We start from the raw sequence: 16,890 nt of genomic DNA, 5'->3' as shown, positions 1-16,890 counted from the left end.
GGCAGTTTCGCCACTGAGTAGGTGTGAAAGAAACGCCGAACAGCATCGTGTAGGCAGAGAAATTGGTCTTTATAATTCTTCTCAGAACGGAATAAGAGAAATAAAGCTTTTGACGCATCACAGAGCAGACCCACCGGTCCCACAAGGCTGCCAGTACCCCGCCTGCTCTTGACATGGTGAGGTTTCATGTTGCACAATCACACCACACCTCACAAGCACCCTAGAAACATTCAGAAACACCCAGCAAGAATACAGCGCACTCTCCCGCAAACCACACCAGCTCACAAGACACCAACCTGGTTTGTGATGCACACATTGAATTCACTAGGGTCTGGCTGATCAAGGGACAATGGTCCCACAAAACCAGACAAACAAGCAAGTGAAAAGAAAAAAAAAGAAAACGAAAACTAGTATACTCCGGAAGGCAAGCTGGAACAGGCACATGAAAAGAAGAAAAAAAAAGGATGCGAGTGGCGCACGCGCGCGCGACGGCAAAAGCGAAAGTTGGGGTGCACGCACACGCGCGCGGGACGGCAAGCACGCAAGCGCTAGGCCAGCAAAAGCGTGTGGTAGCACTTTGAGAACCCCACTTACTAAATGTCTCGCAGGGCAGCGCATGCGCTGGCTCAGGCGAGACCTACAAAGGACAAAGGACAACCAGCCAACACGTGTTTCGTCACAATGGGAAGTATCCCGTGACTTCTTCAGGACTGTAAAGGATACGTAGAAGTTGAGGAATCGCTCCGCCAGGGATAATTCAAACCCGTCTGGTCTGGTTAGAGAAAATGGTGCTGAGATCGAAAATAATGTGGGGGAGGAGCTCCGGCTTGCGGTGATCTCAAGAGTGAATGATTGAATGACCATGGGTCAGTGGGTCAACGTCTCCACGGATCTTAAAAATTCAAGGAAAACCTCTGTAAATTGAAAAGGAGACCTCCAAGGTATTGATGGTCGTCACACGGAACAGAGAAGAGTCGGTGCCAGCGGATGTATTACGTTACAACGCATGCTGTTACAACGCATGCTGTTACAATGAAAGTTTTACAACGCGAGTGCATTGACAACGCAGGACATTACAACGCAAGTCTTTACATCGACTTGCACTAGATGGCGTGCTAACATTAAAAAAGTGTAATTTACTATTCCAACTCCAGTCCACGTAACAGTAGGGAAGGTGTTGGGATAGTAAACGACACTATTTTTAATGTTAGCACGCCATCTAGTGCAAGTCTATGTAAAGACTTGCGTTGTAATGTCCTGCGTTGTCAATGCACTCGCGTTGTAACAGTTTCGTTGTAATGGTAGTGCGTTGTAAAAGTTGCGTTGTAAAGGTTGTTCCCCGTGCCAGCATTCTTACGGAATTATTTCTATGCTGAAGATCATGTAGACCGGCTGACTCGCCCGTTTACAAACTGCTGGCACTTTTTTGGGATCACCAATACCCTGGAGGTTCCCTTTTCAATTTACAGAGGTTTTCCTTGAATTTTAACATCCGTGGAGACGTTGACCCACTAGGTGTAGGTAATTTCCAGTGATGTGCAGATATTTTTTAAGCAATCTGGAATTGTTCAGAACAGGAGCCTTTATAAATCCAGGAAGGTAATGGACTAATAGAGTTAAGCAATAAATTGGTGTGTTAACGTGTTCATTGTTCGTTTTTTATCTGTAGCTGGATAATGTTGTTGGCACACAGCAATACATCCTATTAAACTACAAGCCTGTCACCTCTTGTCTTTCATGAGCGCCTCGCTCACCGACAGACGTCAGCGGGCAGGGTGTCCTTAATGGCGATAATGGGAGGCGATCTGTGATAGGGCTCGCTTCGCATTCCGTCACAGGTTTTCCGCCGAACCTTACTGGCACTCCAGTTTTTTCTGCACTTACCTGTTTTCTTGCTGTGTATGCTGTCGGGTCATGGAGACGTCTGTGGCGCGTTCGTGCTGCAATGGGAGGAGGCTTCTCTTCTGGGTCGCAGTCTTCTTTCCGTGGCATTATCTGTTCTTGGCGTTCCCTCACCGGCTGTTCCTTGCTCACTACAGCTTCTTCTGGACAGCACTCCCAATATTCCTTTTTCTTTACCAAACCTGTATGGAAAGAAAGATGAAGAATGTATTTAAAGAATCCTAGCATCCTAGCTTATGATAGAATTGAGAAATAGTACTTCTAAGTAATATTCTACTTATCTGATTTCCTGCATGCCACGCAGTGTGGTTTTGAGTCTCTTTTTTGGTTTTTCTGCATCTTCTCTTATGCTGGAAAAAAAGAGAGTTATAATAGGTTATTTCCCTGAATCCTAAGGATAGCCTATTCTAATCTGACCCAGCACCTTTTTGAGTAGCGTTTCTCTTAATTTATCCTGTCTAGGAAAATATGTTTTGGGGCTTTTTCCTAGTAGTATCAGAATAGATATATTTGTGGGTCTAGTGGATATATTTGGTGGCCTTTTTTTAAGGTTAACACTGTTCACGCTTTTCCTAAATTGAATACCAATTTCTGCAGCCCTAACGTTAATGCTTAGTACCTTTTATTCTTGTAGACACAACAGTTCTAAGTTAATTCCTGCTCATCTATACCTTCACTTGAATTGGAAGAGGGATGTTTATCTGGTATATTACTTCTACATATACATCACGTTATTATTAACACAACCTTTCTCTGTATGCATGAATATTACTTACCAGATGTTATTTTCACATAGGATATATCTGCAATCAACCCCATAGGAATATAATGCCATCATGTTCAACTCCTTCTCCATTTCCTTGTTTTGTTTTCCCCTCTTCCCCACTTTCCCCTCTTTGGTTTTGACTGTATTGGGCTGATTTGGTGGGTGAGCTCCATATTGTCCTGTCGTGGGGTTAGCAGAAAATCATGCTTTAATAACCTGAGTGGTTATGCAAAGCATTGATGTGGTTGCAGAAGAAGTTGGTATTAAAGACAATGTCACAGGATGTGTAATAGTAGTATGCGGTGATATGTTTGGCTGCAGTGTGTCAAGAACTGGACCATAAAAGAGGATTGTATGATCAAAATCAAGTTACCAACTGTTGTTATAGAGAGCTTGTTTAAGTTTGTTATGTCCAGGATTAATCAGAAGGTGAAGAATATATTGGTTCATGTAGGTTATGACTGGTGGCGAATGTTGAGAGGGTGGTTAAACTAAAGTACGATCTCACCTGTAGGGCAATGGGTGAAAACCCAGTCTGAGTTTGGATTCGGGTAGATGCTGAGTCTGACATTTATATAGTGCAAAGGTATTCTTTTATTTGTCGTACTCCTACCGGGAACAAAGACATTGGATAATGTGTATTCTTTTTTTATAAGAAAAATATTTCATTTTAATATAGAAGGTATTGCTCCATCAAGGTGGTCACAATGTATACAATGTTTAAAATGTATAATCACCTCATACTGACCCTCCCAGCTCTGAATTGTGTGTAGTATGCTGTCAGCATCATCAGCCCGATCTCTTCATCCCATGGTAATCCCCCCACTTTCTCCAAATCGTGTTGTATTTAGGGGGACTTCCATGCGCTGTGCATATTGTCTCTTCTTGCTTCGCGCACCAGTCCATGCCTTTCCTCTATTCTGCGACGGATGGGGCTCCGGTTTGACTATGTCTCTCTTAGCTAACAATGTACGCAGCCCCCCTCCAGCGTCTTACATCCCCGGGGTCCTTCCAACTCTTCTTCCAGGATGCAACCCTGGGAGTGGCCTCAATGTATGTTCCCACCACCATTAAGGGAAGTGACTATCCATATCCAATTGTGTTGTATTATTGTGCATGATCATGTCATGTGATAGAAGCCCCCTTTGGATTCTGGGGATCCAAAGCAGGTGGGTGTTGTAAGTGTGCGAGTTCTCCATAATCAGAGGGGCTTCAGGTAGGTTTGGTTCAAATAGTTAAGTAGAATGAGTCGGAGCAGTCAGAGATTGCTTGAATAAGGGATGCCATACAGGTGTCTCCCTAGACCCTGTCTTCCAAGAGGCCCACCCATTGCTCCCACTTTGCCCACAGGGTCCCATCAGGTCAGGGGATTGTATCACCAGAGTCTTGCATATTTGGGAGATCCCACATTTTCCCAGGGGACACATAATCGACCGTACCTCCAGTGGGCTATAGTCAGGGATACTGTGGAGGGCCTCTCGGTAGTCGGTGAGGGCATGTCTGAGGTGTACATATTGATAAAACTATGATTTGTGCATGTGGAACTCATTTTAAAGGTCTTGAAAGGGCCTAATGTGGTCCCGTACCCAGACATCCGGTAATTTGTTTTCTTGACATACTTTTATTTTTCAATGAGTGTCTTAGTCTTGATTTGTGCAGGTTCATGCTTGTAATTTCTAGTAAAAGAAAGATGTACTACCCTAGAATTATTTCATACTGTATTACTTGTGCCATGATCTGTGTGTATGTGCTTGAATGGGACTATGTACTACAGGCGGATTTGTGGTAGTGCTTCATCAGATAGGTAAGTTTACTATTCTCTCCAGTGATGCGGATCTGAGTAAACTTCTTTGAACCTGCCTCCCCCTTATTTGCCTGTGTCTGAGTTGGACAGCTGACCAAGTGAAAATCAACTACATGTTTGTCATCAGTTGTGGATGGGAAAGTAGACATAGATGTGGGACATGTGATCTCAGAGAATTCCTTCAGAATGACCTATGTTCAGTTTTGCCTGTCCATCTATAAAAGCAATGCTCTGAAGAATAAGGGCCTGATTATGAGTTTGTCGGTCAGACCGCCATACCACCGCAGCATCGGTCCCAAGAAGACTGCCGCCGCGGCAGTCTCCTGGCCGCCGTTTTCTGATGTTCCCATTGGCCCAGTGGCTGTGTTTCTGACAGCATGGAATATGTTTTCATGTGTGTTGATGCAGGTGTAAATATTTTGACTGCACAATTTTTAAATGTACACATATACTTGAGACATGTGAAAAAATAGCTACTACGAGTACTTTCGCATTGCTGGAGCGGGACGATATGTGCCCAGTTCATTCAATGGGTAAATAGTGAGAAACGGACTTACCAGGATTTCAGCATCAATAGGGTCACTCAAAGCCGATGGTCTTCCTGCCACGGTTGGGTTGTCAAATTGCAAACTCGTAATTCCGACCGCAGGGAATTCTGTACCGCCCTATGGCATGCTGCTTTCCTTCTATCGCCGTAGCGGCAGTCTCCAAATGGCTGTCTGTGTCGGCTGTTCTCCTGTGGTCTTTTGATCAAAAGACTGCCAACATCGTAATTCGGTAGTCAGACCGCCAACTGCGCGGCGGTCAATCCGACGCTGACATGCTGGCGGTCCCAAGACCCCCAAACTCGTAATCAGGCCCAAATTCCCAAGTTCTCAGGCACTGTATATTTATAGACCGAATGGTACATATGATTCATGATTCATATTTAAATACTCCGACCATAAAACAAATAGTGGGGTATGAGTTAGAGTACTTATAGGATAGAGTAGTCCTTGTGAAAACATGCGTTACTGAACAGAGGAAATAGTCATAACGTATGGTTTCAAAATGAAGTAAGTATTGGGTCAGAAGATTCCAATTCCGGTATCTAGAAATAATTCAGTTGATTTATGTTTAAAAATCAGCTGAAAAGTCAAAACTTATTGATTGATGCCTTTAATCAATTAATTAATCAGGGTTTTGTAAAGTGCACTACTCACCCGTGAGGGTCTCAAGGCGTTGGGGGTGGGTATGAGCAGCTCCGTTGGGGTCATTCGGAGAGCCAGGTCTTGACGTCCTTCCTGAATTGGTGTAGTGTCGTGCTCCATTGGAGGTGAAGGGGAAGTTTGTTCCAGGTCTTGGCTGGGAGGTAGAAGGATCTTCCACCTGCTCTGGTCCTGTATAAACGTGGGACGGTGGCTAGGGAGTGGTCGGCTGAGTGGAGGTTGCTCTTGGAGGCATGAAGGAGATTCGGTCGTTGAGGTATTGGGGTCCGGTGTTGTGTAGGGCCTTGAAGGTGTGTGTGAGCAGCTTGAAAGTTATTCTTCATTCGATGGGGAGCCAGTGGATGTTGCAAAGTTGTTGGGTGATGTGGTTGTGCCATGGGATATTGAGGATTAGTCTGCTGCGGCGTTCTGGAAGGCCTGGAGTTGGTGGAGGAGTTTTTTGTTCATTCCGGCATAGAGGGCGTTGCCGTAATCCAGTCTGCTGGTGATGAGTGCATGAGTGACGGTTTTCCTGGAGTCGGGGGGGATCCACTTGAACGTCTTGCAGAGTATGCGTAGGGTGTTGAAGCATGCGGAGGAGACAGTGTTGATCTGGCAATTCATGATGAGTGATGAGTCCAGTATGATGCTTAGGTTGCGTGCATGGTCCGTTGGGGTGGGTGGGTTTCCGGTGGCCACCATGCAGAGGGGGTTGAGCCGAGGATAAGGACTTCGGTTTTCTCCAAGTTGAGATTCAGGCAGCTTGTCCTCATGCAGGTCACAACGGCTTTCATCCCTTCTTGAAAATTGTGCCTGGTGATGTCAGATTACTTGGTGAGGAAGAGGATGATCTGGGTGTCATCGGCGTAGGAGACGATGTTGAGCCCACGGTTTCTGACTTCCATGCGCTGTGCATATTGTCTCTTCTTGCTTCGCGCACCAGTCCATGCCTTTCCTCTATTCTGCGACGGATGTAGACATTGAAGAGTGTGGGTTTGAGGGAGGATCTTTTGGGTACTACACATCTGATCTCTGTCGGTTCTGAGAGGAAAGGCGGGAGTCTTATTCTCTGTGTTCTACCTCAGAGGAATGATTGTAGCCAGTGCCTTTAGTGGGCCTGAAAAAAACTGAATACAAATTGAAATGTCACAGTGCTTCATAGTGCTTTAAATATCTTTCAATCTAAGGTACTTCTTTTTAGAGGCCCTAAAGAATACGGACCTTGTATTCTCTTTGTGCTAAACATTTTGCAGTATAATGAAGATTAAACATAGGTTTTTATTTGTGCTCTCTACTAGCTCCTGTACACAGACAGAAACTTTGTGATTTGTGCCCCTACTGGGTCTGGAAAAACTGTGATATTTGAACTAGCAATTACTCGGTTATTAATGGAAATTCAGCCACCTTGGACAAATGTGAAGGTCGTTTACAGTAAGTACCAGAAAAGTTCACACTTGCTATAAAATTTGTATTAGCACACTGTGTTTCTTTGGAAGTAAATTCATGACAGTAATTAGAAAGTGTATGTTGCCTACTATATAATGAACAGAATTGAAGAACAATTGTGTTTTAAGTCCTTAGCTGCTGAGGCTTTCTTCACCTCCGAGCTGAGCCCTTTTATTGCTGTTTGGGGAACTTTGTGGTTATGCCTGCACAACTTTTTGCCCAAGATGTATTCAGGATAAATATTCAGCCTTTTTTCACACCTGTTGGGAATTCTACAGGTCCCCTGTGTTGTGTAGTCCTCAGAATAAAATCAAGAATGTAGCCAAAATATAGCAAATTGTAGTTTTTTTAAAATGTCAAAAAACGTGCCATGCAAGAAAGCAAATGTTTTTCTAAAAATTGAATCAACAAAATGTTAGCTGTGCTGAGATCACCTTCTTCCCATTATTGAGGAACAATCAGAGTTGTAATATATAACTAAACAAATGTAAGAAAACTTATATATAGTTATGTTTGTCAGATCATTCTGTGCACATGGATATGTAGTGTTGGTTGGTTATCCAAAAACATGTGGTACCCAAAGCCAGTTGAGCTGCAGGTTATGATGATGTTTCATTGTGTACCAACTGTTCATATGGTAAAATCTAATGAATTAAAAAGGTGTATGAAGAAAATGTATGCATATTAAAATCTGCTCAAGCTACTGAATTTAGGAAGGATGGTTATTTGTATTAATGTGAATTTTGGGGTTTCCCATGCTATCATGTGAGTTAGAGGACATTTTGCTAAATGTGTTCTTTCTTACACACTGGCTTAAACTGAAAAGCCAAAAATGAGGAAAAATATATTTGATAATAACATGTTATGCTATTCTGTTTTCCCATACTTCTCATGGTCAAAACAGTACCCCACTTATATTGATGGGCCTATGTTGGACATGACCCTTTCTGCAGGGTCACCCCCAAATGTTTTGCCTTCCTCCTATATTTTCCTGAATTTAGTTTTGTTGGCCTTAGAATTCTGTGCACTTTACCACTGCTAACCAGTGCTAAGTGCTTGTCCTCTCTCCTTAAAACATGGTAGAGTTGGCTTATACCCAATTGGCATATGTAATTTACTTGCAAGTCCCTTGTAAAGTGGCACTACATGTGCCCAGTACATGTACATTAAATGATTCTAGTGGGCCTGCAGCACTGATTGTGACACCCACTTAAAATCGCCCGTTCAACATGTCTCTGTCCTGCCATTGCAGAAACTGTGTTGCAGTTTTAACCTGCCATGGCGACCAGGCTAAATAAATCTTTTCACGTACCCAAACCTTCCTTTTTAATAAATGTAGGTCACCAATAAGGTAGGCCTTAGACAACTCCGAGGATAGAGTGCAGAGTATTTAAAAATTTGGACATGTACATGTCCTGTGAGTGAAAACTTTTACATGTGTTTTTTACTACTGCAAGGCCTATCTCTTCCATAAGATAACATTGATATTGCCTTATTACATGTTATATGTGTAATTTCCAAATGGGAAAAGATAACTGGTTCATGTTTGGTGTCACTTGAGTCCTAATTTAAAACTCTAACTTATGGAGAAGTTGTATTTTAAATTACATTTCTGAAAATGCCACTTTTAGAAAGTTGGCATTTTCTTGCCTTAGCCATTTGGTGCCTGCAGCCTGTCTCTGGTCACGTGACTGGGTGTAGTTGGCAGTTGGGTTTTGTGTATTCCTCCTAGTCAGCCACACACAATGGGAGCTTAGGTGTGACTGGATGGGCCATCACTGGCAGGAGGGGAGGGAGGAGCTGGGTCCAGCCTCACACATGAATATGCTCTGTCCTGTCTCCACACAAAGGGCTTAACGACCCTGCATTGTTACTTCAACTAGCTTGGAGCCTGGGGAGGGGAGGCAGGGAATTCCATGCATTTCAAGGACACTCTCTAGAAGCTTCTCCCACTTTCCAGAACCAGGGCACCAGTGGATAAAAGAAAGACACCAAACACCACTACTTCAGCACACTTATGGACCTGTGAATACTCTTCCAGGAAGAAAGGTTGCTGTGCTACTACAGTGACTGACACTCTTCTAGACTGCTGCTCTACAAGGAACTGCTGCCCTGCTGTGCTGACCTGTTGCCTGCTGCCCTCTTGCATGGGGAAGAAGAACTGGAGCTGCAACTCCAGCTTGAACTGAGAACCTCAGAGTGACTCAAAGGGCTAGTCTGATGGCCTCCTGATCTGAACCTCAGGGAGATAACAGGCTCCCAGCAGCTCCTGGACCCGTCTTCGGCTAGTTCCTGAGCCCCCCAGAGGTGCCTCTCAGGTCTTGGACCCTTAGTGTGGCCTTTGAGCTCTTAAATTCAAGTGTTTGGGCTCTTAGCAACCGGGCCCACCCTTCCGCAGCACTTGGACTGCTCTTCGGTCCAGGCTGACAGTCTCCAGCGACGCTCTCTTTGCTCCTTGCGATTCTCCTTAATGCGAACAGGACTCTTGACACAAAACTTGAGAAGGTAAACCTTCAGGCGAACTAATCTGAGACTGTGGTCGACCCGATCGCCTTCGCTGTCAGCGTGAGCTTTTGACTTTGGACCGGTCCAGCTCAGCCAGATAGCTGCGATTAACGCTTTATGCTTTTAGACACTATATTGCAGTTTATTTTTTTTAAATTCATAACTCTGGTTCTACGATTGGATTTTTGTCGTTTTGGCATTGTTTTATTTATTACATTCTGCTCTATTTTTCAAACCTGGTGTGGGATCTTTTTGTGTGGTGTATTCACTGTTTTACTATTTGAAGTGTTGCACAAATACTTTGCACATCACCTTCAAGTTAAGCCTGACTGCTCTATACCAAGCTACAAGGAGGTTGAGTACAGGTTAATTTGGGGTTAGATTGTGCCTTACCCTTACTGGGATTGTGGTTACTGCTTGACCAAGGCTCACACATGAGACAACCAATAACCCAATTTCTAAACCGCCTATCATCAGCGACAGGACAGGTTCCCAAATTTAACGTGGTTGCACCAAATTTCCACCACAAAAAATGATCCATTTTGGAGATGTTGGTAGCAGTGATATTTAGATTATGGCTCAACCGTAACTTAGGGTAACAAACATACATTTCTGAGTATTGGACACTCAGGAGGGTATAGGGTGGTGGGACTTGCGTGTATCGCCCACATTTTTCTTACCCAGATGCCATGCAAACCTCAAATGTTGGCAAAAATCGTGCATTTTCTTCATATTTTTGTGAGGGAAAGTTCTGGAATCATCAAGGAGCCTCAACATTCCTACCACCCAGTGTTTCCAGACTTCTGCCTATAAAAATTGTACCCCACTGGTATAGACGGGCCTAGCACCCATGATAGGAAGGGCCGCAGAGCATAAAATGGAGAAATGAAATTTTTGTCATCAATATAGGCCCATTTTGGCTATGAGAGTAGCAGTGGTATGTGGGCCCAGGCATAACCGGAACCTAGAGAAACCTACTAAACCGTGACATTTCTGAAAATTAGACACCAATGTCAGTAAGGGTGGTATGACTTGCTTGGATCCCGCTACATTTTCTTATCCAGAATGAACTGCAAACCTCAAACTTTGATTAAAATCATGCTTTCTCCTCACATTTCTGTGATAGAGAGTTCCAAAATCTGTAGCGATCCACAAATATTCTACCTGTGGCTGGGCCTAGCGTCTGCGACAGGAACTAACTAAGCCAGAGACCATACAAAGATAACCTGGACTTCTTTTTGTCACAATTTTTATTTGTATCTGTCACGGGTACCACACCTCATATTTATTTTTGTGAAAAAAAGTGATTCCTGGTGTATAGTGGGCATTCTGCCCACCTGCTGAAAGACTGTGGGCTCCTTTGAAGGTGGGGGTTCAGGCTTGATGTCAAGGTGGGCCGCCTACCTATTATTTTTAGTGAGCTTTCTGCAGATTGGGAATAAATTCCCAGAGTACCCCCACTGGTATAGAAAGACAGCTGGGCACTGACTGGGGTGGGCTACGCTGATGTCTGGTGGGCCGGCCCCTCTTCTATTTTATTTTTTACATTTTTCCCTTGGGTCTAGTTGGCTTTCTGTACCTGGTGGCCAGAATGGTGTTAAAGCCTGTACTCTGACCCCGTGGTGGAAAGAATGCTGGGAACATTTTGTCGATGTTTGGGTGCATATTATTGTCAAGACTGTTCACAATGGGCAGGATACAGCCAAACAAATCTTATGCGGTGACCTGCATCACAGTTTCTGTGGCCCAGGCAATGGGAACAATATTATCATCCATAGACATGTCTGGATGTGCGCTGTAAGATTTTCTGAAGATTCCCATACTTCCTTGATGTACCTGCTTTTTGATGATGCGTGGCTTTTGGAAGAGAAAAACAAAGTTTGCATTAGGGCTGTTGTAAATGAATTCTACTACAGGGTGTTCTCTGATCTTGGCTTGCTAGCATGACAATTCCACAAGCACTTTCCATGTTTTATCATTATTTAACAAGCTAAGCTAGCAGCCCACACAGAGTTTTCAGGTTTTCAGTGGCAGAGAGATATGAAGGGCAGAAGACAGCAAAAACAGCAGTCTCCCTCTTACTTTGTACCTGGCAACACATCTCTAGGTCGTCCGTGGATGAACACAAGCTCCCAGTGAGAGACCAAGTATGTCCTATCATCCCTCACTGCCATTTAGCAACTTCAGATCATTGGGTCCTACAAATTTTCCAAGTTGGTTACACTTTACTCTTTCAGAGTGTCCTTCTTACTTCTTACTGGCGTTTGCACTAGTTTCCACAAAAGAGTTGTTGATGTTACTAGCTAAGTTGCATGATCAAAATAGTGCCCAAATTGAAATCTGCTAGGTTGTAAGTCCTGTTACGTCCTGGTCCCCAAGAATGATGTAGGCATACAGCCTATACTTGATCTCGAAATGTTGAACTTGTTTCTCTGGAAGGAAAGGTTCAAAATGATTGCCCTTGCTAAAGTCTTATTGACCTTGATTCAAAAGGACTTGATGGTGTATTTGAACCTGTAGGATGCCTATCTGCTTGTACCAGTCCTGCTGTGCCTGAGGAACTGTTTTTCAGTGGGTTCCATTCACCTTCAATTTAAGGTTTTTTCATTTGAGGATACATCGACCACTTGAGTCCTTATGAAGATCATGTCAGTGGTTGTGGTCCATGTGCATAGGTTTGGATAGACGTAATCCAGAATTTTGCAGCTGGCTTCTCACTTCAGCTAGTCTCAAATCACCTTTTGCACACAAAGTGAGTGATGGTTCTCCATTAAAAAGTCATATTGTCACTCCAACCCATGTAGAGGTTTTCCTTCATTGGTGCCATCTTGGACACAGTCGCCTTGAAGGCCTTTCACGCACCAGTATGGGTCCTGGACATTAAGACCATGATCCCAAGGTTTTGCACAACAGCTGTTAATAACTCAACAGTTTTGGGAGTGAAAGGCCTTTTAAGATACTGCATCCTTAACTCTGTGGCACATGCAGGCTCTTCAATGGAATTTGTGCCTGCAATGAGCGCAGAATTTAGAGTATCCACCAGACAGTATTTGAGGAGGAGAACTCAAGGGACTTACGGTAGTGGATGACAGACACCAATGTGGCGACAAAGGAGGCATTCTACTCCCCCATCCCTTCCAGTGGCCCCATTGGTAACAGATGCACGTGCCTTGGCTGGCATGGTCACCTGGACAAAGTAGAAATATCGGGTCACTCGACTCTATCAAAGCAAGGTACCCACCTAAACCTTCATGTTTTGTGTGCCATACAGTGGGCACGCAGAATGTTTCTGCCATCAGAAAGTGTCATATCAATTGGGTAACTCACCAACAACATGACTGCTATTTGGTACTGCCACAAGCAGGGTGGCCTGGGCTCATGCACCCTATATCTGCAGGCATTAAGGATATGGAGCAGGCCAGCACTCAAATGGATCTTGCTGCCCGATTGTCATTCGGTGGGTTCTCTCCACATCAGTGCAGACAAGTTCAGCAATCATCATCTTTCGAACCAAGAGTGGCATCAGCACCTGCAAGTAGTTCAACAGATCGTCACCTGGTGACATCCTCCGAGCACAATTTTAACACATCTAAAGATGCTCAGAGTCCTTAGTTTTGTGCTCTTCTGTTTTCTCTTCGAGGATCTTTGGAAAATATGTCCTCTGTAAGTGGAATTTGGCCTTCTGTATGCCTTCCTACCACTAGCTCATATTCTGCACATTATTTGGAAAATGAGGTGGGACCAAGCCGAGAACATTCTAGGGGCCGCAGATTGGGCTCAGAGGGTCTGTTAACCTGAAATTCTGACCCTTGTGATCTGTCTGGGGGCTTGCCCTTTGGAGCACCTACTACTACAACCAACAAAGTAAGGTATTTCATTCCCTCTCCCAAGTGGATCCCTGCTTTGATGATCCTGCCAGCACCCTGATCCCAAAGCAGGAATCCAGCAATAGATCACCATGGAAAAGCGCTTCTGGGGTAGCGTCTCACCCGGCCATGGATAAGTGCTGCCCCATTGTAAATATTCCATGTGTGCACCCTTTGAGCAGCTTCTTAGCTGCACTTTTGTAGTCCTAGAGACAATCATTTCCATCCCCCCAGTTAGTGATCTCCAAAATCTGTTGGTCCATTAATCCATAGACAACCTTCCTCCCAGACAAGCTGGTTCTTCGGGCATGCATCTGTCTTCCAAAAGTGGTGACACCCTTTCTCATGTGGCAGTCCATTCCTCCCCATCCTTTCCAGGAGGAGGAGAAATTGCACTGTTTGGACCTGCAACATGCTCTTAGCTCCTATATTGATTGGACGAAGGAGCACTGCATTGATTATCAGCTATTGAATTGGTTTGCTAATGCGGATCTAGAACTGAACCTTTTCCTGCTCGATTGTCCTCTACATTCATTTATTGTGCCCTTGCCAAAAAGGATTTACCCAAAGGTTCTAGCCCATGGTATCTTATAGAGACTTCTAGCTGCAGATTCCTTACCTTTTCCCCAGGCGTCAGACAGGATCCAGATATCTTAGAGCAGTACCTCTGCGCACCAGTAGGTGGCATCATTAGGCTCCGTGCCAGCATCATTTGCACCGTAAGTAACGTGCGCAGTGTCTTTATAGGCATCATCCCAGTGCGCTGAGATTAGTTCTTTTCTTTCCGCGACATCAGGGCAGATCTAGAGAGAGCTGCCTCTGTTCACTTTTTGGATAACTTTTTGGGACTTTCTGTCCAGTCTTTTTGAGACTGTCTCCCAGTGTGTTAAGGATTTCCCCCAAACAACAGTGGCATTTAAACCCTGGGGTTCCTATGCAGATGTCTGTGACAGACCCCCATCTGGTTTGTCTCTGGTGCCTGGAGCCAGACCTCGACTCCAAGGCCTGTGAGGACTGTCATGGCTTGGCCCCCAAGATGCTGCAGGAGGGTTCCTTGAAGCTCCATGCGATCCAGGTCCTGGTCATGAGGAAGATCAATGCCTGTTCGCGGAGCCGTTCCAGTCGCACGCCATTGCACCTGAAATTGTCAGGTATCCCACAAGAAGTCCAAGAAGTGCTTTTCGACTACACTGGTTCAAGTAATCCGATGAGGTCACTCTAGGCCCTCTCTCACTAAGAGCCTGCCTTTCAGTCCACTCAGTGCCTCCCTGAGTTTCCCAGAGCTGCAGCAACCCCCACCCAACTATGTGAATTTTATGTGGCCACACACCTAATTTTTGGGTGGGCCGGCCCCTCAGGAGCGCCATGGGGCGCCATGGGTTTGTTGGGTGTCCCGACTGGATTCCCGCCTGCGGGTCTGCCCTTACCACCGGTCGGGCACCCTGGATCTAGTGCTGGACCTGGAACTGTTCTGATCACGAGACCACAACCTTCCCCGGAGCCTGTTCCAGCTACATCTTTCCTGGTGCTGTCAAAGCCATTAGCATACCTTAACAAAACAAAAACAAATGGTACACCACTTTTATGAACATAAGATTTAAGAGATCTGTGTCCAAGATTGTTTCTTCACATCATCCTTTATTTAATTAACTTTTAGCACATCAAGTTGAGTCAAACAGCCAACGCGTTTGGTCCGAAAAGATGGACTTCTTCAGGGCATGTGCAAAGTACTCCTAACTTTACATCAGGATATCCGCAATGGATCTGTATAGCCAGCAGGTATAAAGCGAACACACCGTATTCACTACATTTAGTGGGTATGAAACGTTCATAAACCAGAAACGGAGCCAAGATAGGTCCAGGTACAGAATTTAATCGGCCACGCACATATGGAGCGTACCAAAACAGGAGCGATCACAGGTTCCACACCATGATAAGTGAGGAGAACTGCAGCTTTGTCTCGCCTCCTTCCGCTGGACTTATTTGGGCTCCGTTTCTGGTTTATTAACACTTCATCCACACTAAATGTAGTGAATATGGAGAGTTTGTTTTATAACTGCTGGCTATACAGATCCATCGCGGATATCCTGACGTAAAGTTATGAGTACTTTGCACACGCCCTGAAGAAGTCCATCTCTTTGGACGAAACAGGTTGGCTGTTCGACTCAACTTGATTTGCTAAAAGTTAATTAAATAAAGGATGATGTGAAGAAACAATCTTTGACACAGATCTCTTAAATCTTATATTCATAAAAGTGGTGCACCATTTGTTTTTGTTTTATTAGACATTGTTAAGTCCAGAGGTGGACCGCATTGTGACAGCGGGTGCATTAACTGTGTACACACACCATTTGGGTATTTCCCACTTTGCATAACAAATAGGGTATAGCAGGTTAGGTGCTAGTTTCTTATAGGGTTCCACTGCCAATGTGTTCTTTCCCATTAGCGTGCCCTACTCTGATACGGAGACAGATCAGCCTTGAAATCGACCTTCCAAGTCAGAGCCAGGGTCTCCTTTCTTTGACAGACCCTGTGAGGAATATAATTGTGGTGGATATGAGGATCCTTGTGGTTACCAAAACCCATTAGAAGAGCCATACTGACTCAGGCTACTGCTGATGGCAGAGATGCAGCAAATGTTACCATTTGCAGCAGACTGGATATGAATGACTTGTTAGGCAGAGCGATTGCATCATCAGTGGCACTCAGAAGCCACTCCTACGGATATGTACTGGCTTCTCAGGGGATTTCCAGGCATCCCTTATGGACATGCCCTTTGATTGCACCTGCCTCTTTTGTAATAAGGCAGATTCCGCACCGGATCACTTTAAAGACAGCCGGGCCACTGCCCGGTCCCTGGGTCTCTCCATGGCCCATTACAATATCAAAATAAAGACCTGTTCATCAAAGGCTCCTCCTCTTGAGGGCAATGATATAAGTGGAGGAGGAGGTTCCATCACTCTTTCTCCCATAAACACTCCTCACCTTCACCAGAGGTAGTGTCCTCCCACTTTATTGCCTGACTTTTGAAAAAAAAACTTTTACAGATGACAGTCACTATGCCTGCGTACCCCCTATACATACAGGGGTGTACCTTTGATATTAAATCAGAGAAGGTCACATCAGTCTATATGCGAACTTAAGAAAAAATATGAAAGGGCAAAATGGCACCTCACGTGCGCACCACCAATAGAGCTTGCTGATGGTACTCACCAGCTATGTCTACTTATCTCATCATTGGTAGCCATCTTACCTTAAAGAATAAAGATGTGTCCCAATAATTGGGGCCAAAAAATAAACATGTGATGTGTGTGTCACAACTACCACGAAAGCAAGACCCTGTGAAAGTAAAATTGAAGTAAGTAGCACAATTACCGATAACAACTTTATTTTTCACTGGTGCACTTATTCATA

General features: G+C 44.5%; 1 protein-coding gene across 1 annotated transcript in view; it reads left to right on the top strand.

The window, feature by feature from the left end:
• HFM1 (helicase for meiosis 1) overlaps window positions 1-16,890 on the top strand; it is a 3,754,865-nt gene that overhangs the window by 639,697 nt on the left and 3,098,278 nt on the right. Inside the window, exon 7 of the mRNA XM_085599940.1 lies at window positions 6,958-7,090. Within this exon, the coding sequence (XP_085456066.1) occupies window positions 6,958-7,090 (133 nt within the window). The remainder of the gene's footprint in view (window positions 1-6,957; window positions 7,091-16,890) is intronic.

The sequence above is a fragment of the Triturus cristatus genome, chromosome 4_2, assembly GCF_964204655.1.
Source record: "Triturus cristatus chromosome 4_2, aTriCri1.1, whole genome shotgun sequence".
Classification (NCBI taxonomy): domain Eukaryota; kingdom Metazoa; phylum Chordata; class Amphibia; order Caudata; family Salamandridae; genus Triturus; species Triturus cristatus.
This window is presented reverse-complemented; position numbering and strand designations above follow the sequence as displayed.